The sequence below is a fragment of the Nematolebias whitei genome, chromosome 9, assembly GCF_014905685.2.
Source record: "Nematolebias whitei isolate Nwh7 chromosome 9, NemWhi1, whole genome shotgun sequence".
Lineage (NCBI taxonomy): Eukaryota > Metazoa > Chordata > Actinopteri > Cyprinodontiformes > Rivulidae > Nematolebias > Nematolebias whitei.
This window is the reverse complement of record NC_056506.1, coordinates 6,191,770-6,219,164: the sequence shown is the minus strand read 5'-3', so window position 1 is coordinate 6,219,164 and position 27,395 is coordinate 6,191,770. Positions and strand designations below refer to the sequence as shown.

Genomic DNA, 27,395 nt, shown 5'->3' with positions numbered 1-27,395 from the left:
TTCTTCAGGTGTGAGTTTGGCATATTCTTCAGGGGGCATAAATTTGCCCCACTTCTGGGGTGTTGAGGTTGATACGGGAGCCTGAAATTTCTTAGGCTGTTGGTCTCTGTACTGTGGCTCTAATGGTCTTGGGGGCCGTTCTTTGTTTTGTGGCTGTGCTGGAGCTTTGGGAGCTGCCTTGGTTGCTGGTTTTACACTCTGTTTACTTCATTTTTTACTACGCTCTTCCCAGAACTGCTGTTCTAAATCATATGAGTTCACTGCTTGCTCTATCTGGGGGACTGTGGTGTCATGTAGAGGCATCTTAGCAAAATTGATTTCAACTCTTCTTCCTTGTGTTACCATTTTTAACACTTTCACATATCTGGCGGGCCTAATTCCCTGTTTAAGTTGGTACCAAACTTGGGTAAGGTGTTGCCCTTGGTCCATGCGCAGCTTGGCACGTTGGAGCAGAGTGTCTTCATCATCCATGTCCTCCAGAACCAGCCGTTTATAGTGGCTCTGACCTGAGTCTTGTTTGTTCACTGGATTGGCAGTGACATTGCTCAGCCACAGCTTTCTTGCTTTGTCACAGTCATTAGAGTTAACAACCACTGGCCACATGTTTTTGAGGTAGTCTTCATTAATTTCCTCTGGTCTTTTCTCTCTTACCAGGGTTTTTAGTTTTTTGTACTCACAATAACTATCAGCATCTGAGCTAGGGGCTTGGTATTGATTAGCCTGCTTAGGTTCAGGGGCCGACTGATGTGCATAAGATGACTGGTGTGTCTCAGCTGGAAGCTGTTCGTCCTCCTCATTAGCTAATATCTCATCTTTGAGTTTCTTTTCCGTTTCTTGAGCATATTTGTAAGCAGTTTTCTCCATTCTTCTCAAAGTGACATCATATGCTAATCCCAAATAAGCTGATCTGAACTTACTGGTCATAGGTTGGCAAGCTGCCAGGGTTGGAAAGGAGGGCATCATTAAAATGTTAGCCCATTCCCCGAAGGTGACTTTAACAGTCAGTTCCATTGTTTTTTCCAACCTGTCTGCCCACACTGATGGGATGTCCTAACGATTTTTCAAACAGCGTTTGTTATGGTTAGGGATTTATGAGTCTAATAGCTTCAGGGTAGAAGCTGTTCCTCAGTCTAGTGGTTCTACACAATGCTTTGCAACCTCCTGCCTGAGGGGAACAGGGCAAAAAGTGTGTGTGCTGGGTGAGTGGGGTCCTTCATGATGCAGGTGCCCCTCTTCCTGCATCTAGGGGAGTAGATGTCTCTGATGGTGGGGAGGCTGACTTCAGCAGTCTTCTGTGCAGCCTTCACCACTCACTGCAGAGCTGTCCTCTCTCCAGCTGTGCAGCTCCCATGCCACATGTTTATGCTGGAGCACAGGATGCTCTCCATCACACACTTGTACAAAGAGGTGAGGATTCCCAGTCTAACTTGACTCAGCCACCTGAAGAAGTAGAGTTGCTGATGTGCTTTCTTGGTCAGGCTGGTAGTGTTGTCCCAGCTGAGGGTGTTATTCAGTTGCCCACCCAAGTACTTGTAACTGGAGATCACTTCCACCACAGATCTTCCTATGTACGGGGGGGGGGGGGGGGGGGGTTACTCCTTATGAAATCCACAATCATCTCCTGTGTCTTCTTCACATTGATGTGGAGGTTGTTCTTCCTGCACCAGCTCTCCAGGTGTTCCACCTCCTGCCTGTAGCCAGACTTATCATTGTCGTTGATGCATCCAACCACTGCTGTATTGTCTGAAAACTTTACAATGTGACAGCCTGGATTGGGATGGGGATGTGTTCAGAGTGAACAGGAGGGGGCTCAACACACAAAACTGAGGGGAGCCAGTGCTGAGGGTTATGGTGGCGGAGGAGAAGTTATGGATCCTCACAGACTGCTGTTGGTTAAGAAATTCAGGACCCAGTTGCATAAGGAGGGGCTTAGTCCTAGTGTGAGTAGTTTATAATAATAATAATAATAATAATAATAATAATAATAATAATAATAATAATAATAACAATAATATAAATAATTTTATTTGAAAAAGTGCCTTTCAGGACACTCAAGAACACTTTACAGCAAGAAACATATCAGATAAGATTTTGTAAAAACAAACATAGTGCAAAGACCAACAAGAATAAATTGAATTAAAGCTGCAAGCAGCATTGAAGGCCCTTGCAGCAAAGTGCCGCTCCGGCCATATGGCAACCGTGGGATCTCCAACTACTCCACCCAGTCGTCATTGCGATCGCTCTCGTGCCAATCCCACACGCATTCACCACGGGGCGCATTTCTCGAATCTTCAACATCGCCTTCCGTCCATGTCAGTACTGGTCCAGCTGCAGGTCTTACAAGTATAGGCGAAATCCGACCTTCCTGACAGGAGTTATTGTCACTTCCTGTTTTGTGGCAAATGCTTGACAAGCACTTCCTTTAGGCTTTTCAACATGTCATATGTGGTAAGCAACAGTTAGTGGATACTGTTTGAGTGTTATAGCTTACACAGGGAGAAGCTGGAAGACTCACCCAATAATATTATTGTTTCTTGTATGAGTGGGTGGAGCTTAAGTAGTATCATGAAATAACAAAACCAATGTGTCTGCAAGTGCCCACTGATCATACACAAAAAATCTGGTGCAGATCAGATGAGGTATCAGGAAGCTATAGCTGATTGAGTAATGTAGGGTGCGCACCGGAGTCAGCTCTTTGTTTAATCCTATTGACTTCTTTAGAGGTTAACAAAGGTCATTTATATCTACTTTGGAGCAAATTGGATAATGCATGTTTGATTTATAACCAACCATATGCAAACAGCGGGGGATTCAGTGGGCGTGGCTTAAGTGATGTTATGATTTGACCATTCAGTCTTATAGAATTATTGAGCTTGAACTTTGTTAGAAGGAGTTTGTTCAAATGCAAAGGCTCTAAACTGTCACAGTGGTGTGAAATTTGGAAACTTAATCCAAAATGGCCAACTTCCTGTTTATTGTACAGCATTGGTGCCAGAGGCTTTTCTGTACACCTTGGAGAGATGAACAAGAGTACCAAAATTCATGCTTGTACGACAAAGTAAGGTTAATGAGGAGGGTATTTTGAAAATGAAAAACACCCAATAATGACCATTTGACCCGAAATGGCTAACTTCCTGTTGTGTTTGAACCAGGGCTCCAAGAGACTTGTTCATAGGTCCTGAGAAGATAAAGATTTACTCTGAGTTTCAGAATTATCGGTCAAAAAATGTCTTGGGACTGAGGTTTTAAAATATTCAAGGGGACGCTGTGGAGGCTATTGGCCACTTATCATGGAATCCTGTTCAAGAGGTGGATATTGATCGATCATAGTGATTTTGGTGCACCTCGGCTCAAATCTGTGCAATTTAGAGCCAAAGATTTTGTATCGGCGTTACTTCTTTATTCACCACGCCACCACGCCCACATCGCCCAGTGAAAACTGTTTGCATTTTAAAGCACGTCAGACCAACGTGTTATCTGTCTTCTAACACAGGATAATCCTGATTAGGTCAAGGGCATCAGAGAAGGAGCGGCTCTAAACCGCCACATAGATGTGAAATTTGGAAGTTCAGTCGAAAATGGCCGCCTTCCTGTGTATTGTACATCATTGGTGCCAGAGGCTTTTCTGTACATCTTGGATAGATGGACAAGTGTACCAAATTGCATGCTTGTATGGCAAAGTAAGGTCAATGCGGAGGGTATTTTGAAAATAAGAAATGCAAAGAAATGACACTTTGACCCAAAATGGCCGACTTCCTGTTGAGTTTGGGCAAGGGCTCCAAGAGACTTTTTTATAGGTCCTGAGAAGATACAGATTTACACCGAGTTTCATAATTATCAGTCATAAATTGGCTTGGGGCTGAGGTTTTAAAATATTCTAGGGGGCCTGTAGAGGCTATTGGCCAATTATCATGGATTCCTGTTCAAGGGGTGGATAATGATCGATCTTAGGGATTTTGGTGCACCTCGGCTCAAATCTGTGCAATTTAAAGCCGAACGTATTGCAACGGCGTCACTTCTTAAGTCGCCATGCCACCACGCCCACATCCTCCAGCGAAAACGGTTTGCGCTTTAAAGCAAGTCAGACCAACTTGTTAAATGTCTTCTAACAAAGGATCATCCTGATTAGGTCAAGGGTGTTACCAATCTGTCTTGTGGGGACGGGTCTGAGGGTCCCCATATCCACTATTGAACATTTTTATGGAGAAACCTTATAGTGACAAGCATGCTCACACAGGTGTTTAGATTCAGGTGTTTATCAGATACACACTCAATTGGGTTGTGGTGGCCACTAAATATATCTTGTATTACCATGTACTGTATAAAATACGTTCTAATGATGTTATAAGTATCATTATATATGTTGCTTGTTGTTGTGGTTTTTCGGTTTTGTCTTGTTTTTTTTTTTCCGCAGGTCTAGAGGCAGACTTCAATGACGTTGATTTGTGTTCTTTTTATACCTCTCTCTCTCCTCTATTCTATCTCTTTCTTTATCTTTTAACCCTTCTCCCACTTTTCTGCTTTGTTTTCTTCTTTGTTTTTCATCCCCATGTCCATTACATCTGAAACAAACCCAAAGCAAATTCATCCATCCATCCATCCATTTTCTTCCGCTTATCCGGGGTCGGGTCACGGGGGGTAGCAGCCTAAGTAGGGAGGCCCAGACTTCCCTCTCCCCAGCCACTTGGGCCAGCTCTTCCGGGGGAATCCCGAGGCGTTCCCAGGCCAGCCGAGAAACGTAGTCCCTCTAGCGTGTCCTGGGTCTTCCCCTGGGCCTCCTTCCGGTAGGACGTGTCCGGAACGCCTCACCAGGGAGGCGTCCAGAAGGCATCCTAAACAGATGCCCAAGCCACCTCAACTGGCTCCTCTCGATGTGGAGAAGCAGCGGCTCTACTCCGAGTCCCTCCCGGATGATCGAGCTTCTCACCCTGTCTCTAAGGGAGACCCCAGACACCCTGCGGAGAAAACTAATTTCGGCCGCTTGTATCCGAGATCTCATTCTTTCGGTCACAACCCAAAGCTCGTGACCATAGATGAGGGTGGGAACGTAGATCGATCGGTAAATTGAGAGCTTCGCCTTTTGACTCAGCTCTCTCTTCACCATGACAGACCTGTACAGCGCCTGCTTCACTGCAGACGCTGCACCTATCCGCCTATCGATCTCACGCTCCATTTTTCCCTCATTCGTGAACAAGACCCCAAGATACTTGAACTCCTCCACTTGGGGTAGGACCTCCTCCCTGACCCAGAGAGGGCACTCTACCCTTTTCCGGCTCAAGACCATGGCCTCGGATTTGGAGGAACTGATCTTCATCCCGGCCGCATCGCATTCGGCTGCGAACCGCTCCAGCGAAAGCTGTAGATCACGATCTGATGAAGCCAATAAGACCACATTATCTGCAAAAAGCAGAGACGCAATTCTGAGGCCACCAAAACGGATCCCCTCAACACCTTGGCTGCGCCTAGAATTTCTGTCCATAAAAGTTATGAACAGAATCGTGACAAAGGGCAACCTTGGCGGAGTCCACCTCTCACCGGGAACAAGCCCGACTTACTGCCGGCGATGCGGACCAGGCTCTGACACCGGTCATACAGGGACCTAACAGCCCGTATCAAAGGGCCTGGTACCCCATACTCCCAGAGTACCCCCCACAGGGCCCCCCGAGGGACGCGGTCGAACGCCTTCTCCAAGTCCACAAAGCACATGTAGACTGGTTGGGCAAACTCCCACACACCCTCCAGGACCCTGCTGAGAGTGTAGAGCTGGTCCAGTGTTCCACGGCCAGGACGAAAACCGCACTGTTCCTCCTGAATCCGAGGTTCGACTATCCGACGGACCCTCCTCTCTAGAACCCCCGAATAGACCTTACCAGGGAGGCTTAAGAGCGTGATTCCCCTGTAGTTGGAACACACTCTACGGTCCCCCTTTTTGAATAGGGGGACCACCACCCCGGTCTGCCAATCCAGGGGAACTTCCCCCGATGTCCACGCAACATTGCAGAGTCGCGTAAGCCAACACAACCCTACAACATCCAGAGTCTTAAGGAACTCTGGGCGGATCTCATCCACCCCTGGGGCCCTGCCACCGAGGAGCTTTTTAACCACCTCGGTGACCTCAGCACCAGAGATTGGAGGGCCCGACCCAGAGTCCCCAGGCTCCGCTTCCTCAGTGGAAGACGTGCCAGTGGGATTGAGGAGGTCTTCAAAGTATTCCGCCCACCGACCCACAACATCCCGAGTTGAGGTCAGCAGCACACCACTCCCACTATAAACAGTGTTGGTGGCATACCGCTTTCCCCCCCTGAGTCGCCGGATGGTTTTAGCAGTTTTAAGAGTTATATTTTGTCATTTTTCAAAAATGGACTTAGCATGAGCAGAAGATGAGACAGAAGACCATGGAGAATATTGTTTTTCACGCAAGGCAGTTGATGGCTCCATATAATTTAAGAGAAATGCGTGTTTGTTTGTCCTGCAGAGCGGGGCCGGTCTGTTTACATTCACACTGTACTCGAACCGCGCTGGAGTTCTCTTCTACCGGACCGAGACCTAGGTTTTAGCCCGGGCCAGAGTTCGCCGTTTTGTTCCGTGACAGAGTTCGATGGTGCATTCGCACCTCCCCAAACGAACCGGACTTTCTAGGAAAACGAGCTAGAGTTCGATTAAAGCGGAATAAACAGGGCTGGTGTGAATGCACCCTGAGATTGGAGGGCCCGACCCAGAGTCCCCAGGCTCCGCTTCCTCAGTGGAAGACGTGCCGGTGGGATTGAGGAGGTCTTCAAAGTATTCCGCCCACTGACCCACAACATCCCGAGTTGAGGTCAGCAGCACACCACTCCCACTATAAACAGTGTTGGTGGCATACCGCTTCCCCCCCCGAGACGCCGGATGGCGGACCAGAAACGTCTCGAAGCCATGCGGAAGTCGTTCTCCATGGCCTCTCCGAACTCCTCCCATGCCCGAGTTTTTGCCTCAGCAACCACCCGAGCCGCATGTCGCTTGGACTGCCGGTACCCATCAGCTGCTTCCGGGGTCCCACAGGCCAAAAAGGCCCAATAGGACTCCTTCTTCAGCCTGACAGCATCCCTCACCGACGGTGTCCACCATCGGATTCGAGGGTTGCCGCCGCGACAGGCACCGACAACCTTGCGGCCGCAGCTCTGGTAAGCCGCCTCGACAATAGAGGCACGAAACATGTTCCACTCAGACTCAATGTCCCCCACCTCCCTTGGAACATGTTCAAAGTTCTCCCGGAGGTGGGAGTTGAAACTCCGTCTCACAGGAGACTCTGCCAGACGTTCCCAGTAAACCCTCACAATACGTTTGGGCCTACCAGGTCTGACCGGCATCCTCCCCCACCATCGGAGCCAACTCACCACCAGGTAGTGATCAGTTGACAGCTCCGCCCCTCTCTTCACCCGAGTGTCCAAGACATGTGGCCGCAGATCAGATGAGACGATGACAAAGTCGATCATCGAACTGTGGCTTAGGGTGTCCTGGTGCCAAGAGCACATATGGACACTCTTATGCTTGAACAAGGTGTTCGTTATTGACAATCCATGACGAGCACAGAAGTCCAACAACAGAACACCACTCTGGTTCAGATCAGGGGGGGCGTTCCTCCCAACCACACCCCTCCAGGTCTCACTGTCATTGCCCACATGAGCATTGAAGTCCCCCAGCAGAACAAGGGAGTCCCCAGAAGGTGCACTTTCCAGTACCCCCTCTAAGGACTCCAGAAAGGGTGGATAATCTGAACTGCCGTTTGGTGCATAAGCACAAACGACAGTCAGAACCCGTCCCCCAACACGTAGGCGGAGAGAGGCCACCCTCTCATTCACTGGGGTGAACCCCAATACACAGGCACCAAGTTGGGGGGCAATTAGTACGCCCACGCCTGCTCGGCGCCTCTCACCAGGGGCAACTCCAGAGTGGAAGAGTGTCCAGCCCCTCTCAAGGAAACTGGTTCCAGAGCCCGAGCCATGCGTAGAGGTGAGTCCGACTATTTCTAGCTGGAACCTCTCAGCCTCACACACCAGCTCAGGCTCCTTCCCCACCAGCAAATTCTAATAAAGTTATATTTATATATCAAGTGGAACATTAAGGCCAGCCATAATGCTCTGCTTGTGATAGTTAATCTGTTGGGCATCACCTTGACACTCAGACAATAATTCTGAGTGTCACAATGCCAGACAGGACAAGGGGAAAAAAAAATGTCAAGGGTGTCAGAGAAGGAACATTCCAATTAAAAAAAGTGACTTCCTGTTCTGAGGGGGCGGGGCTTTGACAACCTCAGAATATGACAACAGTGGATCGTCGGGCATCCAATAGGGATGACTCATGCCAAGTTTGGTGCAATTCGGTCTTTCAATGTGAAAGTTATAGCTTTTGGAAATTTGTGGCGTGAAGCGCAACTTTGAGGCCTGGCCACACCCCCTTAACACATACGAAAACACAAGCTTTTGATAACTTTTACTCCCCAATGTGTTAAGGACATATTAACCAAGTTTGAAGGCAATCACTCAAAATCCCTAGGAGGAGTTAGTTAAAATTTGCCATGTATGAAAAGTGACACCCAAAAATGACCCTTTGATCCAAAATGTCTGACTCCCTGTTAGTTTTAAGGCATACCTCCATAAGACTTGTTTTCTTGTTTCAGTGGTTTCTACCTATGTACCAAATTTCAGCTCTGTACGACTTACCATCCATCCATTCACTTTTACCCGCTTCTTCCATTTAAGGGGCGCTGCAGAGCAGTTTGGCCACGCCCACTTTTGGTTCCATTAAAATCCAAGAATTTTTCATGGGGGACAAGTTGGGGTAAAGTTTGGTGAGTTTAAAGATATGTTAACCCCTCAAAATTAGTGCCTCTTGTCGGAGGAGATAAAGCTACAAACAGCATTGAAAGCCCTCGCAGCAAAGCGCCGCTCCGGCCTTACGGCGATTGCGGGAGCTCAAGTGACTCCGCCCAGTCGCCATTGTGAACGATCTCACTATCGTCCCGCGCCCGTTCACCGGGGTGCACATTCGCCGAACCTTCGACATCACCCGCGACCACTGGTGCTCCAGCAATGCCTCCCAGTTGCCGTCTCAAATGCTCTCATGCATTCCCGCCCGCATCCATCAGGGTGTGCATATGCCTAAACTTTGCAATCCCCTTCTGCCAATATCAGTATGAGAGGGGGCACACTTGAGTCATATATTAAACCACTATATCAATGTGTTTAGACGTGCTCACAGATTATGTACAAAAAATATGGTTCAGATTGGATGATGTATCACTGAGATACAACTGTTGGAATAATGTAGGGGCGCACTTGAGTCAAATGTTAAAGAACAAACAATACCAATGTGTCTAGAAGTGCTCACTGATCATGCACAATAAATGTGGTACATATTGGATGATAATTCACTGAGATACACCTGATTAAATAATGTAGGAGCGCACTTGGGTCATATGTTAAACTACAATATCAATGTGTCTAGGAGTGTTCACTGATCACGCACAATAAATCTGTTGCAGATCAGATGATGTATCACTGAGATGTAACAGTTTGAATAATGTAGGGGCGCACTGGAGTCAAAAGTAAAACAACAATAGCATTGTGTCTATAAGTGCTCACTAATGACGCACCACAAATCTGGTCTAGATCGTATGATGTATTACTGAGATATAATTGTTGGAATAATCTAGGTGGTGCACTAGAGTCATATGTTAAACAACAATATCAATGTGTCTAGGAGTGTTCACTGATCACGCACAATAAATCGGGTGCAGATCAGATGATGTATCACTGAGCTATAACTGTAGGAATAATGTAGGTGGCACTGTGGAGGCTATTTGCCACTTATCATGGATACCTGTTCAAGGGGTGGATAATGATTGATCATAGTGATTTTTGTGCACCTCGGCTGAAATCTGTAGATTTTAGAGCTAAACGTATTGCAACGGCATCACTTCTTGATTCGCCATGCCGCCAAGCCCACATCCTCCAGCAAAAACGGTTTGCACTTTAAATCATGTCAGACCATCTTATCTGTCTTCTAACACAGGCTCATCCTGATTAGGTCAATTGTGTCAAAGAGAGAGCATTCCAAGTAAAGAAAGAGACTTCCTGTTCCGAGGTTGCGGGGCTTTGATGACATCGAAATATGATGACATTGGATAGTCAGGCATCTAACAGGGATGAGTCATGCCAAGTTTGGTGCATTTCGGTATTTCAATGTGAAAGTTATAGCATTTGGAAATTTATTGCGTGAAGCGCAATTTTGAGGCTTCGCCATGCCCCTTTAACATAAACGAAAACGCAAGCTTTTGTTAACTTTTACTCCCCAATGTGTTAAGGGCATATTTACCAAGTTTGAAGGCAATCACTAAAAATCCCTAGGAGGAGTTCATTACTTTTTCATAGTTCCTGAGATGATACAGATGTTCACTGATTTTCAGAATTATCGGTCAAAAAATGGCTTGGGGCTGAGGTTTTAAAATATTCTAGGGAGTGCTGTGCAGGCTATTGGGCAATTATCATGGCTTCCTGTCCAAGGGGTAGATAATGATCGATCATACTGATTTTGGTGCACCTCGGTTCAAATCTGTGGAATTTAGAACCAAATGTATGGCGACGGCGTTACATCAGGGCGGCTGTGGCTGACTGGTTAGAGCAGTCGTCCTCCAATGCAAGAGTTGGGGGTTCGAACCCCACAGCAGTCACATCCCGAAGTGTCCCTGGGCAAGACACTGAACCCCTCATTGCCTCTGATGTGTGTCCCATCAGTTTATGAATGTGATAAAGCTCTGATTAATCTATTTAGAATGATTGGTTCAATTAGCTTTGTAGAGATCTTGTAGAGTGCTGTATGAATGGGTAAATGAGGACATAGATTGTAGTGTAAAGCGCTTTGAGTATCTCAATAAAGATAGAAAGGCGCTATATAAGTGCAGTCCATTTACCATTTACCATTTACATCTTACTTAGCCACGTCGCGACGCCCACATGCTCCACCCCAAACTGTCAGTGTTGGAAAGCAAGTTACACCAACATGTCTTCGGTCAGTGGACACACTATCATGCTGATCAGATGACAGGGGTCGATAGGGACTGTTCAAGGTAAAACTTTACACTTCCTGTTGTCAGGGGGCATCTCTTAAGTGATATCATGATTTGACCTTTCAGTCTTGCAGGGGACCGGATGTGGATCAATCAATGAAAGTTTGTCTCAGAAAGTTTTTGTGTAGGAGCTATTAACGTTTCGTTTTTCATGACGAGATGTCAAATTTTGAGGTCTGGCCCTGTCCCTTCAGCATGATCGAAAATGCACCGTTTTGATAATTGTTTGTCCTTTGCACCTTTTGACCAAAATAGCCAAGTTTGAAACCGATTGAGCGAAATCTCTAGGAGGAGTTTGTCAAAATGCGGAGGCTGTAAACTGTCAAAAAGGTGTGAAAAATGGGCGGATATCCCAAAATGGCTGCTTTCCTGTTTATTGTACAACATTGGTGCCAGAGGGTTTTCTGTGCACCTTGGGGAATTGGACAAGCATACCAAATTTCATGCTTCTACGACAAACTAAGGTTAATGAGGAGATTATTTTGAAATTTTCTAGGTGGAGCTCTTGAGCCATTTCTGTTGCTATTTTTGCCACGCCCTTAAAATACGTAAATTTTCACCAGTCCTGATGCGTACGCCAAATTTGGGGAGATAAAATAATGTAATGGTTGCTATTCTTAATATTACAAAAAGAAAGGGTATGTTTGAAGTTTCTTAGAAGGTGATTAACATGAGACACAGGTGACACAGGGACTGAACACAAGGAGGGAAAACACAGAGCTGAATCAGGAAACGTGAAGAAGCAGACAGAGGCAGGACAAAAACCCAGAAACCTTACAGTACCCCCACTCAAGAGATGGCTCCTGACATCCCATGGACATGTTACATCCAGCTTGGGTGTGATAAAAGGACAGAGCAGGATGAATAGATACAGGACCAAAAAAGAACAAAAAAATGACAGGAAAACCTGGGAAACACCAAACACAAAAACTCAAGACCCCAACTCAGGGTCAAGGTGGACGGTCAGGAGACAGTCCCAGGCAGGTCTGAAGGTGGACCGGGAGCAAGGACCTCAGCCAAAGGCAGACCGGGAGCGAAGACCTTAGCCAAAGACGAGCCAGGAGCGAGGACTTCAGCCGAAGGCGGACTGGGAGCGAGGACCTCAGCCGAAGGCGGACCAGGAGCGAGGACCTCAGCCGAAGGCGGACCGGGAGCGAGGACCTCAGCCGAAGGCAAACCGGGAGCGAGGACCTTAGCCAAAGACGAGCCGGGAGTGAGGACCTCAGCCGAAGGGCCCGGAGCAAGGACCTCAGCAGAAGAGTCGGGAGCGATGACTTCAGGCTGGCCGGGATCTTCTGCGATAGAGTGGACCTCAGCTGAAGAGCTGGGAGCGTGGACCTCAGCCCAAGAGCCGAGGATCAGATCTGCAGCAGGTGGTGGTAGTGGAGTCAGGACTGTAGCAGGAGAGTCGGGTACCAGGACTACAGCTGGAGAACCAGGAACGGGTACCAGAGATGGGGCTGCAGCTGGAGAAACAGGAACGGGGACCAGAGACGAGGCTGCAGCTGGAGGAACGGGGACCAGAGACGGGACTACAGCTGGAGAACCAGGAACGGGGACCAGAGACGGGGCTGCAGCAGCAGGTGACGGAGCCGGGGCTGCAGTAGCATGTGACGGAGCCGGGGCTGCAGCAGCAGGTGACGGAGCCGGGGCTGCAGCTTGAGATGGGGCCAGAGCTGCAGGGACAGGGTCTGGAGCTGCAGCTGCAGGAGATGGGGTCAGGGCTGCTGCAGCAGGTGGCAGAGAAGGAGTTGCAGCAGGAGATGGAGGAGTGTCTGCCTGGACCTCCTCGTGGCTGGGCAGACCAAGATACATCGCCACCAGAGAAGCCTGCCACCGTTCTAGCTCCTCCAGTGAGGGAGGGCTAGACTGTTCCTCTGGTAAGTGTGGGCATGGGTTCCTCTCCCCCACTGAACTTCCCCCTCGCTCCTCGAGCGAGCGAGAGCCAGACCGCTCCTCTTGTGGATACGGGTACCTCCCCCCAGCGAAATCTTCTGCCGTTCAACCGGCAACCGAGGGCTGGGCTTCCCCCTCGCCTGTGAAGCGCTCTCCTCCATGCGCTGGATTCGGGGAGGACCAGCAGTTCGCCCCTCTCTCTCAGACGATCGTGCGGGACAGCTAGGAGGAGAACTAAGAGGAGGTGGGCAGCGGGGTGCAGCAGCGTGACGAGCAGATTAGGAGGAGTGAGACAGAGAGGCTGAGGACCCAGGTTTAATGGCCAGGCGGGTCCCCAAAACCTATTCTTTATTCTCTCCTCCCTTTCTCTGTCGTGCTGAGTGGTTTTCTCTGCCTCACAAGCCAAAAACTCAAACAAAGTAATCATCCTCCTGCTAGGTTCAGAATGATCTCCGGATTCTGTCACGTTCGGCTGTCAGGTGTGTTTGAACCCACGTGCAGGAGGATGACGAGAACGCTCGAGGAATAATAAGCAATATTTATTAAACAAAACAAAATCAAAACGCTGACAGGGCAGCTACTCACAGATTAATCGGATGGACGAAACGGAAGGCTGAACACAACACCATAGAAGGATAATCCGGAGACAAAGACAAGACAGAAGAGAGCTGAATATATACACACAATGATTAGGACAATGACAGACACCTGAGGTGATTAACATGAGACACAGGTGAGACAGGGGCTGAACACAAGGAGTGAAAACACAGAGAGCTGAATCAGGAAACATGAAGAAACAGACAGAGATAGGACAAAAACCCAGAAACCCTACATAAATAATCTGTTTGAAGAGTTTCAGTCAGGGTTTAGAGTTCATCATAGCACAGAAACAGCACTAGTAAAAGTCACTAATGATATTCTCATGGCCTCAGACAATGGACTTGTGTCTATACTGGTCCTGTTAGACCTCAGTGATGCATTTGATACAGTTGATCACAATATTTTACTACAGAGGCTTGAATGTTATTGGGATTACAGAAACAGCTTAAATCATATCTTTCTGATAGATTCCAGTTTGTAAATGTAAATATTAAATCTACTTCATGCACCAAAGTTAGTCATGGTGTTCCTCAGGGCTCAGTGCTTGAACAAATGCTCTTTACTTTATATATGCTTCCATTAGGTAAACTTATTAAACAGCATGGGATACATTTTCACTGTTATGCTGATGACACACACTTATATTTGTCCATAAAACCCAATGAATCCAGTCAGATACTACAAGCATGTCTTAAAAACATAAAAACCTGGGTGACCCTTAATTTTCTTCTTTTGAACACAGACAAGACTGAGGTCTTGGTTTTTGGACCTGAGCACCTTAGGAATGAATTTTTCAGTCTGTCTCCCTCCTTAGATGGCATTAATCTGTCCTCCAGCTCTAATGTTAAAAATCTTTGTGTTATTTTTGATCAGGACATGTCTTTTATCCCCCACATTAAAAATGTTACTAGAACCACCTTCTTCCACCTGCATAATATCGCTAAAATTAGAAACATCTTATCTAAAAATCATGCAGAAAAACTGGTCCATGCATTTGTCACATCTAGATTGGATTATTGCAATGGTTTATTATCTGGGTGTCCAAATATTTCTTTAAAACGTCTTCAGTTGATCCAAAATGCTGCTGCCAGAGTCTTAACTGGAGATTGTAAGAGAGATCATATCTCTCCCATTTTAGCTTCTCTCCATTAGCTCCCTGTCATGTTGATGTGTTCACGCATGCTCATCTGCTCACACAGGCTCATGCTTATGTTCGTGCTGCTGCTCGACGTAATGTTTTTATGCTATTAGTGATTAGTGTGTTTTAGTTGATGTTTTTCTTAGTTCATATCTTAGATGTTGTAATTGTTTTTCTTTTAAATTTTATTGTTGGATGTAACTGGGACCCTGTGTACATAATTTTGCTCCACCACATGTACCACATGTGGTGCAAACGACAATAAAAAATCTCTGACTTTGACTCTGACTATGTCAAATCCAGAATATAATTCAAAATCTTACTTCTAACCTACCAAACTCTCAACAACCTAGCAACATCTTATAATACAGATCTTATTGTTCCATATTTTCCTAACAGAGCACTTTGCTCTCAGACTGCTGGTTTACTTGTGGTTCCTAGAGTTTACAAAAACAGAATGGGAGGAAGAGCTTTCAGTTATCAGGCTCCTCTCTTGTGGAACCAACATCCAATTTCTGTCCGTGAGGCTGACACATTATCCAGTTTTAAAACTAGGCTTAAGACTTTCCTTTTTGATAAATCCTATAGTTAGGGTCGGCTTGGGTTTCCTGAGCTGTCCCTTAGTTATGCTGCTATAGGCTTAGACTGCTGGAGGACAAACTGACCACACTTTTTCACTCTACTACTGTCTTTACTTACTCTGCTCAAGCTGTTTTGTATTTGTAATTGTTTTTTCTATCATTAAAATGTCAAGTCAAGTCACATTTATTTATATAGCACATTTAAAACAATAACTGTTATCAAAGTGCTTACCAAAAAAATCACAACATCAAATATTAATAACAAGATATTACAGCAACATGGATAAGTCAAGTCAAGTCAACTTTATTTATAGAGCACATTTAAAACAGAACCTGTCATCAAAGTGCTTAACAGCAACAACAATCAATGAGTAAATTAAAGAGAAATAAATATATATTTACATATATATATATACAATACACTAATAATAATAACTGAAGAATTAATAAAAAGCATTTAAAACATAGGGTCACAGATTAAAAAACACTAAATCAATTTACAGTGTATGAAATGCCTGCGAGAACAGATGTGTTTTAAGCAGGGATTTGAAGTGAGGAATGGATGTGGCCTGCCTGATGTTGGGGGGCAGGTTGTTCCAGAGTTTGGGGCCCATGACTGAAAAAGCCCGATCTCCTCTGAGCTTCAGTCTTGTTTTTGGAACAGCCAAAAGCAGCTGATTAGATGATCTCAGGGCTCGAGAGGGAACGTAAGGTTCCAGTAGCTCAGAGAGGTAAAGGGGTGCGAGGCCATTTAGGCATTTGAAGGTCAACAGAAGAATTTTAAATACTATCCTCGTACGAACAGGGAGCCAGTGAAGGGAGGACAGAACTGGAGTAATATGTTCAGACCTACGAGTTCTGGTTAAAAGCCGAGCAGCAGCATTCTGGACGAGCTGAAGACGTGAGAGAGAGACCTGACTGAACCCAGCATAAAGCGAGTTACAGTAGTCCAGCCGGGTTGTAATAAATGCATGGACTAATTTTTCAAGGTCGGATCTGGACAGGACAGACTTGAGCTTAGCTATCTGCCTTAGCTGAAAGAAGCTTTTTTGAAGAACAGAATGTATCTGCTTATTAAACTTAAATTCCGAGTCTAAAACTATCCCGAGATTGGTAACAGACTGTTTTAGATATGGCTGAAGGGAGTCCAGGTTTGCAGGATCATTGACAGTGGCAGAGCTAGGGTTAAACACAATGACCTCAGTCTTCTGATCATTAAAACTCAAAAAGTTCGCAGCCATCCAAGTCTTGATGTCATCAAGACATTTTAACAATTGGCGAATGGAGGAGGAACTGTTAGGTGTTAACGGCAGATAAATCTGAGAGTAATCAGCATAACAATAAAAGGAAAGACCATGTTTCCTCAGGATACACCCTAAGGGTAGGAGATACAAAGAAAACACAAGGGTTCCAAGAATGGAGCCTTGCGGGACCCCGCAGGAAAGAGGCACTGAAGTAGATAGAGTGTTAGCAAAATTAACACAGAAACTCCTGTCGCTCAGGTATGAATGGAACCATTCTAACGCTGCACCAGTAATCCCAACCCAGTGTTCTAGCCGGGATAAAAGGATACTGTGGTCCACAGTATCAAATGCAGCGGTAAGGTCAAGGAGTACCAGGACTACAGACTGACTAGAGTCATTTGCCAGAAGAATGTCATTGCAGATCCTAACTAAGGCTGTTTCGGTGCTGTGTAGTTTCTTAAAGCCAGACTGAAAGATCTGAAGAATAGAATTTCCACTCAAGAACTTGTTTAATTGAGTGAAAACTATTTTCTCCAGGATCTTAGAAAGAAATGGAAGTTTGGAGATGGGTCTGAAGTTTGAGCAGGTTGAAGGGTCAAGTCCGGCTATTTTATTAAAGGAGTTACCGCTGCATGTTTAAAAGCGTCAGGAACTACACCTGTAGCCATACTGCTGTTTATAATGTCAAGAACAGAGGGTCCAATTGAGGGTAGGACTTGTTTAAAAAACGATGCAGGGATAGGGTCAGCAGGGGAACCTGAGGGTTTCATATGACCAATGACGTCATTTAGAAATGAGAGGGAAATGGGTTCAGACTGGTTAAAGACTGATGTGGAGGGGACAAAGACAGAGGGGTCAGCTGTGGTGTGAGGAATCAGTGACCTGATCGACTCAACCTTTTTAACAAAGAAACTGGCAAAGTCATCACACGTAACTGCAGAGGCCTCCCAGTTGGCAGACTGAGGCAAGGTTAAAATGGTGTTAATGGTATTGAAAAGAACACAGGGATTGTGGCCATTTGAGGCGATGATTTGGGAGAAATATTTTTTTTTTTTTTTTTTCATTTAGCCTTTATTTATACAGGTTAGTCTCATTGAGCCACGAGAACTCATTTTCAAGAGAGACCTGTTTAGGGAGCACATGGTGGGGGTTAAGGGCCTTGCTCATGGGCCCAGAGTGGGGCGAATGAGGGTGGGGGGCAAGTGTGGGTGTTTCACCTACCCCACCCACAATTTTGATGTTGTCGGGGCCGGGGCGTGAACCGGCGATCTTCGGATCACAAGCCCACCTCTCTAACCTCTGCGCCACCATTTAACAGTGGCCTGGTACTCTTTGTAACATATTAGCTGAGTGTCACTATCAACTTATGCTCTGAGCACTAATAACTCACTCAAAACTCATTTTGAAAACATTGCTATTAACTATTAAGGTCCAGCATCAAAGTTAATGCTCAATAATCTAGGCAAAATTATCTAACAAAGTTAAGACAGGTCCACTGAATGGTTTCTTTTTGTTGAAACGTTTCGTCTTTGAAACACGAAACGTTTCAACAAAATCAAACTGTCCAGAGGACCACACTTAACTTTGTTGTATTAACCAACAAAGTCCATGCTCAATAATCCAGGTATACAATTCAACAATTTTCAGTCAGGTAATCTGGTCAGTTTCATTTTTTTTACAGCTTAGCACCAACATAACTGGTTTGTTCCACTTTGGAGTAAACTGTTAGGGGAAGAATAAGTTTTGTGTTGTGTGTTTCCTTGACTGATGAAGCCTTCTGGATGGAAGGTGAAAAGTTTCAGCGCAAAAAAAAAAAAAACTGCCCAGATGATCTGACTGAAAATTGTTGTATTGTAAACCTGGATTATTGAGCATGGACTTTGTTGGTTTTGAACCAGTTTGACATGACTGTCGACGAGGAATAGGAAGAAGCTGGCACCGGAGGAGGGGCGTGCCGAAAAGACCATCTTAGCACCAACATAACTGGTTTGTTCCACTTTGGAGTAAGCTGTTGGGGGAAGAATCAGTTTTGTGTTGTGTGTTTCCTTGACTGATGAAGCCTTCTGGTTGGAAGGTGAAATGTGTCAGCACAAAAAAAAAAAAAAGTCCAGATGACCTGACTGAAAATTGTTGATGTTTTGTATTAAGGTCCAGCTAATGTTTTGGCAAAATATCTCATAGATTGGTGAATTAAATTTACTGAAAATCTTTAAAAAATATTCACTGGTTGTACAAACCGGATTCCCAAAAAGTTGGGACACTAAACAAATTGTGAATAAAAACTGAATGCAATGATGTGGAGGTGCCAACATCTAATATTTTATTCACAATAGAACACAAATCACAGATCAAAAGTTTAAACTGAGAGAATGTATCATTTTAAGGGAAAAATCTGTTGTTTCCAAATGTCATGGTGTCAACAAATCCCAAAAAAGTTGGGACAAGTCCATTTTTACCACTGTGTGGCATCCACCCTTCTTCTTACAACACTCAACAGACATCTGGGGACAGAGGAGAACAGCTTCTCAAGTTTAGAAATAGGAATGCTCTCCCATTCATGTCTAATACAGGCCTCTAACTGTTCAATCATCTTGGGCCTTCTTTGTCGCACCTTCCTCTTTATGATGCACCAAATGTTCTCTATAGGTGAAAGATCTGGACTGCAGGCTGGCCATTTCAGTACCCGGATCCTTCTTCTACGTAGCCATGATGTTGTGATTGCTGCAGAATGTGGTCTGGCATTATCGTGTTGAAAAATGCAGGGTCTTCCCTGAAAGAGATGACGTCTAGATGGGAGCATATGTTGATCTAGAACCTGAACATAGTTATCTGCATTAATGATGCCTTTCCAGACATGCAAGCTGCCCATGCCACAAGCACTCATGCAACCCCATACCATCAGTGATGCAGGCTTCTGAACGGAGCGTTGATAACAACTTGGGCTATCCTTGTCCTCTCTGGTCCGGATGACATGGCATCCCAGTGTTCCATAAAGAACTTCAAATCGTGACTCATCTGACCACAGAACAGTCTTCCATTTTGCCACACTCCATTTTAAATTGCCCCTGGCCCAGTGCAAACGTCTGAGCTTGTGGAGCTTGCTTAGAAATGGCTTCCTCTTTGCACTGTAGAGTTTCAGCTGGCAACGGCAGATGGCACAGTGGATTGTGTTCACTGACAATGCTTTTTGGAAGTATTCCTGAGCCCATTATGTTATTTCCTTGACAGTGGCATTCCTGTTTGAGGTGCAGTGATGTTTAAGGGCCCGGAGATCACGAGCATCCAGTAGAGTTTTACGGCCTTGACCGTTACATACAGCGATTGTTCCAGATTCTCTGAATCTTTTGATGATGTTGTAGTGAAAGTGTGTGGGACAGCTTAACTGTCGCTTCACTACTAATTAATTATTCTTAACGCTAGTTCAAGCACATCCATCCATCCATTATCTTTACCCGTTTATTCCATTTTGGGTCACGGGGGTCGCTGGTGCCCATGTCCAGCAATCACTGTGAGAGGAGCAGGGTACACCCTGGACAGGTCGCAAGTCCATCACAGGGCCACATAGAGACAAACAACCATGCACTTTCACTCACACCTAGGGACAATTTAGAGTTACCAATTAGCCTAACATGCATGTTTTTGGTCTGTGGGAGGAAACCGGAGTACCCGGAGAAAACCCACGCATGCACGGAGAGAACATGCAAACTCCACCCAGAAGGCCCCTGGACCAGGGTTTGAACCAGGGACCTGTTCGCTGAGAGGCAGCAGCTCTACCAGTTGCGCCACCGTGCTGCCCCTAGTTCAAGCACAAAGAATATTAATTCTTTAAATACAACGGATTCTTTCTTTTTCGAGTTAAATTAATGTCATGTGATGAGATAACTGTGAGGATTGTTTAATCAGTGACAGGAGACGCCATTTTCTTTGACCCATCAGATTAAATGCGGTCATTTATTTAACAGAATCAAAATTTAACATCAAAACATGTACACTTGATTTGCTGATCTGGTTCTGATTAATAAAAACTTGGCACACTTTACTAACAAGACAACAGAACATTTCTGAAGGCATCTAGATGGATTTACTGGTGAAAAGATTTACAAGAGGAGAGATTTAGAGGTTTAAGAGGAGATGGATGAAGGAAAGATGTATGTTTTGTTGACCAGAATTAGCACGCTTCTTTCAACACCAGCTCAAACCTCCGGTACACTCGGTGCGTGACGACTTGTTACCTTTGCAGAAGATAAATCAACTCCGGTACAGGGTCCATTTCAATGCTACCTTTCCAGCGTCTCCGGTTAAAGCGGCTGGTCATTGTCAGAAGTCGTGTGGTTTACTCCGTCAAACAGAACAAGCTTCCTTCGAAGTTGTAGGGCGTTACGCCCGGGTGAGTTCACAACGAGGCGCTGTAACTCCGCTGGGATGGACGAACCCTTTGCACATGGTCTCATTCCATCAGCTTCTCAGTTCAGCTGGAAGACTTCATAGTTCCACTCCAAAGTGGAAGACTGAGTCCGAAATTCCACTCAGAAGTGGAAGACTCCTGGGAAGACTTAGGAAGACTCTGGTCAAAGACTGCCTAGTTCCAGGAAGTGTTGACTTTTAAAGAGTCCTCACTTCCGGTCACTTGGTACTTCCTGATTGGTTGAAACAACCAACAGGGGGTGGTTCTAGTGATGTCAGAGGGTTATTAAAAGTCAAGAGAGGATGCAGGAATGTTTAGGAACGTTTAGTACAGACAGAGAAATGTTATGGCGAAGTGAGACAAACGCAGATGCCAGTTGCAGTTATTTACCGTCTGCTAGGTTTAAAATCAAGACACTTCCTTCTAATAACTCGCTTTCTGACTGTCTCTGACCAACCAATCAGGAAGTACTAAGTGACCGGAAGTGAGGACTCTTTAAAAAGTCAGCACTTCCTAGAACTAGTCAGTCGGACTCAATCTTCTTGACTCTTCAGTCTTTGATCTGAGTTGAACTCAGTCTTTGATGGAGTCTTCTCAAGCCTTCTGGAGTCTTCCACTTCTGAGTGGGATCTCTGACGGAGTCACAGATCCTTGCTGTGAACTCACCCGGGTGTAACGCCTACAACTTCGAAGGAAGCCTGTTTGTTGAACGGAGTAAATCGACACGACTTCTGACAATGACCAGCCGCTCTAACCAGAGATGCTGGAAAGGTAGCGTTGAAATGGACCCGGTACCGGAGCTGATTCATCTTCTGCGAAGGTAATGAGTTGTCGTGCGTTAAGTGTACCGGAGGTTTGAGCTGGTGTTGAAAGAAGCGTGCTAATTCTGGTCAACAAAACTTACATCTCCATTCATCTCTTCTTTAAACCTCTAAATTCCTTCCTTTAAATGTTTCTATTTCGCCAGTAAATCCATCTAGATGCCTTCAGAAATGTCCTGTTGTCCTATTAGTAAAGCGTGCCAAGTTTTATTAATCAGAACCAGATCAGCAAATCATGTGTACATGTTTTGATGTTAAATTTTGATTCTGTTAAATAAATGACCGCATTTATTCTGATGGGTCAAAGAAAATTAACGTCTCCTGTCACTGATTAAACAATACTCACAGTTATCTCGGTCACATGGCATTAATTTAACTCGAAAAAGAAAGAACCCGTTATATTTAAATAATTAATTAGTAGTGAAGGTACAGTGAAACTCAAAGTTTGTTTTCTCAGTCATCCAGGTATATAACAACAAAAAAGGTCGAATCATGTCATCTGGACTTCGTTTTTTTTGTTAAAAAGAAACGTTTCGCCCCTCATCCAAGAGGCTTCGTCAGTCTGAGGCCTAGACATCTGGTATTACCCAGAAGCCACCCTGACTCTTGTGTTTCAAGCCTGCCTCAGATACCCCTGAAGTCTGGCCTTTTCACTAATGGTTTCAAAAACACAAAGTTTGTTTTCTCAGTCATCCAGGTATATAACAACAAAAAAGGTCAGTGAAACTGTACCCCACATTTTATTACACCCCTCAGGCAGGAGGTTGAGGAGCATTAAGTGTAGAACCACTAGACTAAGGAACAGCTTCTATCCTGAAGCTGTTAGACTCATGAATCTCTAATCAGAATAATCACTGTGAAAATAATCAGTGTAATGCCACTTGATTATGCCTTGTAACTGCGACTTTCCTTCCCTCCATTCATTACGGCAACATTATTTACATGAACGCCCCTACAAGAACCCTGCAGATGTTGGATGCTGTCTGTCATGGTGCACTAAGTTTCATAACTGGCTGCAACTACCTTAACCATCACTGCACCCTGTATTCACTGGTTAACTGGTCATCATTAACTTCACGCAGACTTTCCCACTGGTACATTTTCATCTTTAAATCACTTCCTGGTCTGCTGCCTTCATACATCTCCTCCTATATGTCTCTGCGTGAGTGCAGCTACAGCGTGCGCTCTCAGGACATTATTACCTGCAGTGTTCCCTCAATGAGGACTGAACTTGGCAAAAAGGCCTTCTCCTACTCCGCTCCTGTTTCCTGGAATATCTTGCAAAAAGATCTGAAGCTCTCGACCTTGACCTCTCTAAGTGACTTTAAGAATCTGTTGGACTCCTGGCAGGGACCAATGCTGACATGTTCCTGTTTTTAGTTTTCTAAATTGTCTTATGATCTAGCTGTTTTTTTGCTACTATTCCTGTTGATTGTCCTTTTGGTGACTTTTTTGTTTTTATTTGTTAAAAAAAAAGAGAAACTTAAATTTGTATGCCTATGCCTATTTTATGATTGTCTATTGTTGTCGTTGTTATCCACTGTTGTCATCACTCTTTGTTAAGAAATCAGGTCTCTCTTGTAAATGAGTCCCTGAGGCTCAATGGGATTAACCTGTCTAAATAAAGGTTGAATGAATGATTGTTATGTGCTGCTGACTATCCATGTTGCTGATCTTATGCTGCTGATTTATTCATGCTGCTGTGTTCATTTGTACTCATCTGCTCACACAGACTTGGGTTCGTGTTGTTGTTTGGCGTATTGTTTTTATACTACTAGTGCTTAGCGTAGTCTTAGTTTAGCGTATTTCTTAGTTCATATCTTAGATCTTACTACTGTTTTTTTTTTTACAATTTATACTTTTGTTAGATGTAACTAGGACCCTGTGTGCACAATTTCATTCCATCACATGTACCACATGAGGTGCAAATAACAATAAAGAAACCTTGACCTTGACCTATGACTCCTTAACCTTTGGATCTAGTCCACTCAAAGAAGGCTGCCACACTGAGCAAAATGGATGCACCTCAGCCACATATAAAGATATTTGTCCAACAGTTGGCGTGGTATAGTAGCTGAGAGTCGTTTACAACACGGTGGGGGCGGCTGTGGCTGAGTGGTTAGAGCAGTCGTCCTCCAATGCGAGAGCTGGGGGTTTGAATCCACCAGCAGTCACATGTCGAAGTGTCCCTGGGCAAGACACTGAACCCCTCGTTGCCTCTGATGTGTGTCCCATCAGTGTATGAATGTGATAAAGCTCTGATTAGTCTCTTTAGAATGATTTGTTTAAATAGCTTTGTAGAGATCTAGTATAGAGCTGTATGAATGGGTAAATGAGGACACAGATTGTAAAGTGCTTTGAGTATCTTGAAATAAGATAGAAAGGTGTTATATAAGTACAGTCCATTTACCATTTAACACTTCCTCTGAGCATTCACACATTGCACATACTCTAACATTAATGCAAAAGAAGTTACTTTCAAAGTTTACTTTCTGTGTTCGTCTGTCTCTCCTTCCTGTCCTCTCAAACCAGCCGGTCAAAGCAGATGGCCGCTTGTCCTGAGCCTGGTTCTGCTGGAGGTTTCTTCCTTTTAAAAGGGAGTTTTCCTTTCCACTGTTGCCACTGTGCTTGCGCAAATTGGGAAAATATGACAAAGTGAAGATTCAACAATTCTGCTGGCTTCCTTTCATAGCAAACTTTACCAATTAGCTTTTCTATATATGTGAATGTTTTTGTAAAGTATCCTGAGTCAACTTTGTTGTGAATTGGCGCTATATAAATAAACTGAATTGAACTGAAAGTTTGACCAACCTGGCCACAATTGTCAGTTCTCATCATAAAATGATCTGTGATGAAAACTGACCTTTGATTAAATCCTACAATTTAGAAAAAAAACATATTGACAAGTGATTGACCTTAACAGTATTTCCTGGTGTTTAAATATTATTTTCTGTAGTTTGACTGATGTTTAATTTTGCCAGAGATTTTTCTGTTCAACATAAAAGGAAAGAAAGTGAACAGTTTTGATCATTTATATTTTGTTCTGTGATTGTAGGTTGATGGACCAGAGGATGTTCCAGATACAGAAGACCCATCCAAGTTCCAGTCTGTGGGGGTACAAGTGGAGGATGATAGAGGGTGAGACCAGCTCTTTGTTGTTGTTGACTTCTGCTCATGGACTCCAAACAACTTTGCAAAATAAAGAAAACCTTGAAGAAACTGAAGGTGCAGGACACTAGAGTTATTTTGAAGGTTTTGATTTGGATTTAACATATGTTGGGATTTTTGTAGAATGGAATTCGCACCTCTAAGCTTTCTCTGCAAGAAAAAACAGATAATTTAGAAATTAAATAAAAAAAAATGCACTTAACACCTAACAACGTTGCTATCTGTAGGGACGCATGTGTATTCTGCGTAGACAACTTTTGATTGGAGTTCAATGTGTGTGTGTGTGTGTTGTATGTTGTATGTAGTTCATTGTCACTTATAAGAACATGAATGCATTATTAAAACCACAACAACCAGTTCCACTACAAGTCGGACCAGTAAGGTAGTAACGGAAAAAGTGCAATGTCTTGTTTGGATGAATTCATATTGTCCGTCAAATTTTCACCCAATTTTTAACCAGTACAGGCAAAAGAGAGCACATTACACCAGTTTTGGCCTCACTGCACTGGTTACCGGTTCACTTTCAAATCCAGTTCAAAATATTCATGTATGTCTACAAATCACTGAACAGTGTCGCCCCCCCATCTCTCTGATCTGCTACAACCGTATGTCCCACCACGTTCTCTGAGGTCAGCGGACCAGTTGCTCCTCACAGTTCCAGGAACTCGTCTTAAGTGCAGAGGTGACAGGGCCTTCTCTGTAGCAGGACCAAGACTTTGGAACGAGTTACCTCTGCTTGTCAGACAGGCCCCCTCCCTCTCGGTTTTCAAGTCCCGTTTAAAAACTCACTACTATTCAGTAGCTTTCAACACAAGATGATCTGTGTTTTGATCCTGTATGCTCCACACTGGTTTGTCGTCATTATCTGCATCGGTTTTATGTCTATATTTCTGATTTACCTCATTTTGTATATTGCTTTATGTGTTACCTGTTGTTTTGTCTGTACAGCACTTTGGTTGGCCTTGTTGCTGTTTTAAGTGCTTTATAAATAAAGTGGTATGGTATGGTATGGTATGGTATGGTATGGTATTTCATACCAGAGTTTAAACCAAGATTATTTTATGTTGAGAAATGAAAAGGTTTGAACAAATGTTGCCATTTTACTACTCTGTTATGGCCGTAAAAAAAAAAAAGTGCATTTAGAAGAATTCTGTTTTTTCTTGTAACTGTTTGATGCTGATGCTGTTCTAGACTTCACCAAAATGTGAAACAGTCAGCTTAAACATAGATCGACAGTAATGTTTTTCTCTTTTAAACCTTTATTGTAAATGTTAGGAAAGGCTTAGCCCTGCAAGTCCATTTATACCAGCAGTCCTTGCTCTTAAGTATTTCCTGTTTGTGTCTCCCCCATGGTTAGTTACAGAAGATTCCAGCGCTCCAACAGTGTGACAGCAGCAGTGCAGGTAAGTTTCCACAAGTTTCTTTACACTGAGTTCATAAAACTTAATGACAGACTTTCAGAGTCAGAGATTCTTTATTGTCGTTCCACGACATGTGGTACATGTGGTGGAATGAAATTATGTACACAGGGTCCCAGTTACATCCAACAACATAATGTAAAAGAAAAACAATGATAACATCGAAGATATGAACTAAGAAAAACATCCACTAAAAATATACTAAGCACCAATAGCATAAAAACATTACGTCGAACAGCAGCACAAACATGAACATGAATGAGTCTGTGTGAGCAGATGAGCACGCATGAACACATCAACATGAAACAGATCAGCAGCAACATGAAACAGATCAGCAGCAACATGATGTGATTTTTCACAGTGATTATTCTAGTTAGAGATTCATGAGTCTAACAGCCTCAGGGTAGAAGCTGTTCCTCAGTCTAGTGGTTCTACACTTTATGCTTCTCAACCTCCTTCCTGAGGGGAGCAGGGCTAAAAGTGTGTGTGTGTGCTGGGTGAGTGGGGTCCTTCATGATGCAGGTGGTCCTCTTCCTGCATCTAGAGGTGTAGATGTCTGTGATGGTGGGGAGGCTGATTCCAACACTCTTCTGTGCAGCCTTCACCACTCTCTGCAAAGCTTTTCTTTCTGCAACTGTGCAGCCTCCATGCCACACGTTGATGCTGGAGCACAGGATGCTCTCCACTGCACACCTGTAGAAGGAGGTGAGGACTGAGCTTCCCAGACCAGCTCGTCTCAGCCGTCTGAGGAAGTAGAGTCTCTGATGAGTATCCTGATGCATGCTCAATAATCCAGGTAGAAAAATCCAAAAAAGTTCAATCTGGTCCTCTGGACATTCAAAAAAACAAAAGCAAAACAAAGCAAAAAAAAATCTAGAAACGTTTCGTCTCTCATCCAAGAGACTTCCTCAGTCTGAGGTGCTGTTTTCAGCTCAGTCTCTTAAATAGCACCTTCTTAGAGTGGATCAACCAGTTTGCTGCTGACAACCAAAACCAGCTGATCACATGCTCAAGAAGGAC

General features: G+C 44.5%; 1 protein-coding gene across 1 annotated transcript in view; it reads left to right on the top strand.

Moving 5' to 3' along the window:
- dlgap1a (discs, large (Drosophila) homolog-associated protein 1a) overlaps positions 1-27,395 on the top strand; it is a 345,763-nt gene that overhangs the window by 155,085 nt on the left and 163,283 nt on the right. The window contains exons 8-9 of the mRNA XM_037681980.1: positions 24,845-24,927; positions 26,315-26,360. Of these exons, the coding sequence (XP_037537908.1) occupies positions 24,845-24,927; positions 26,315-26,360 (129 nt within the window). The remainder of the gene's footprint in view (positions 1-24,844; positions 24,928-26,314; positions 26,361-27,395) is intronic.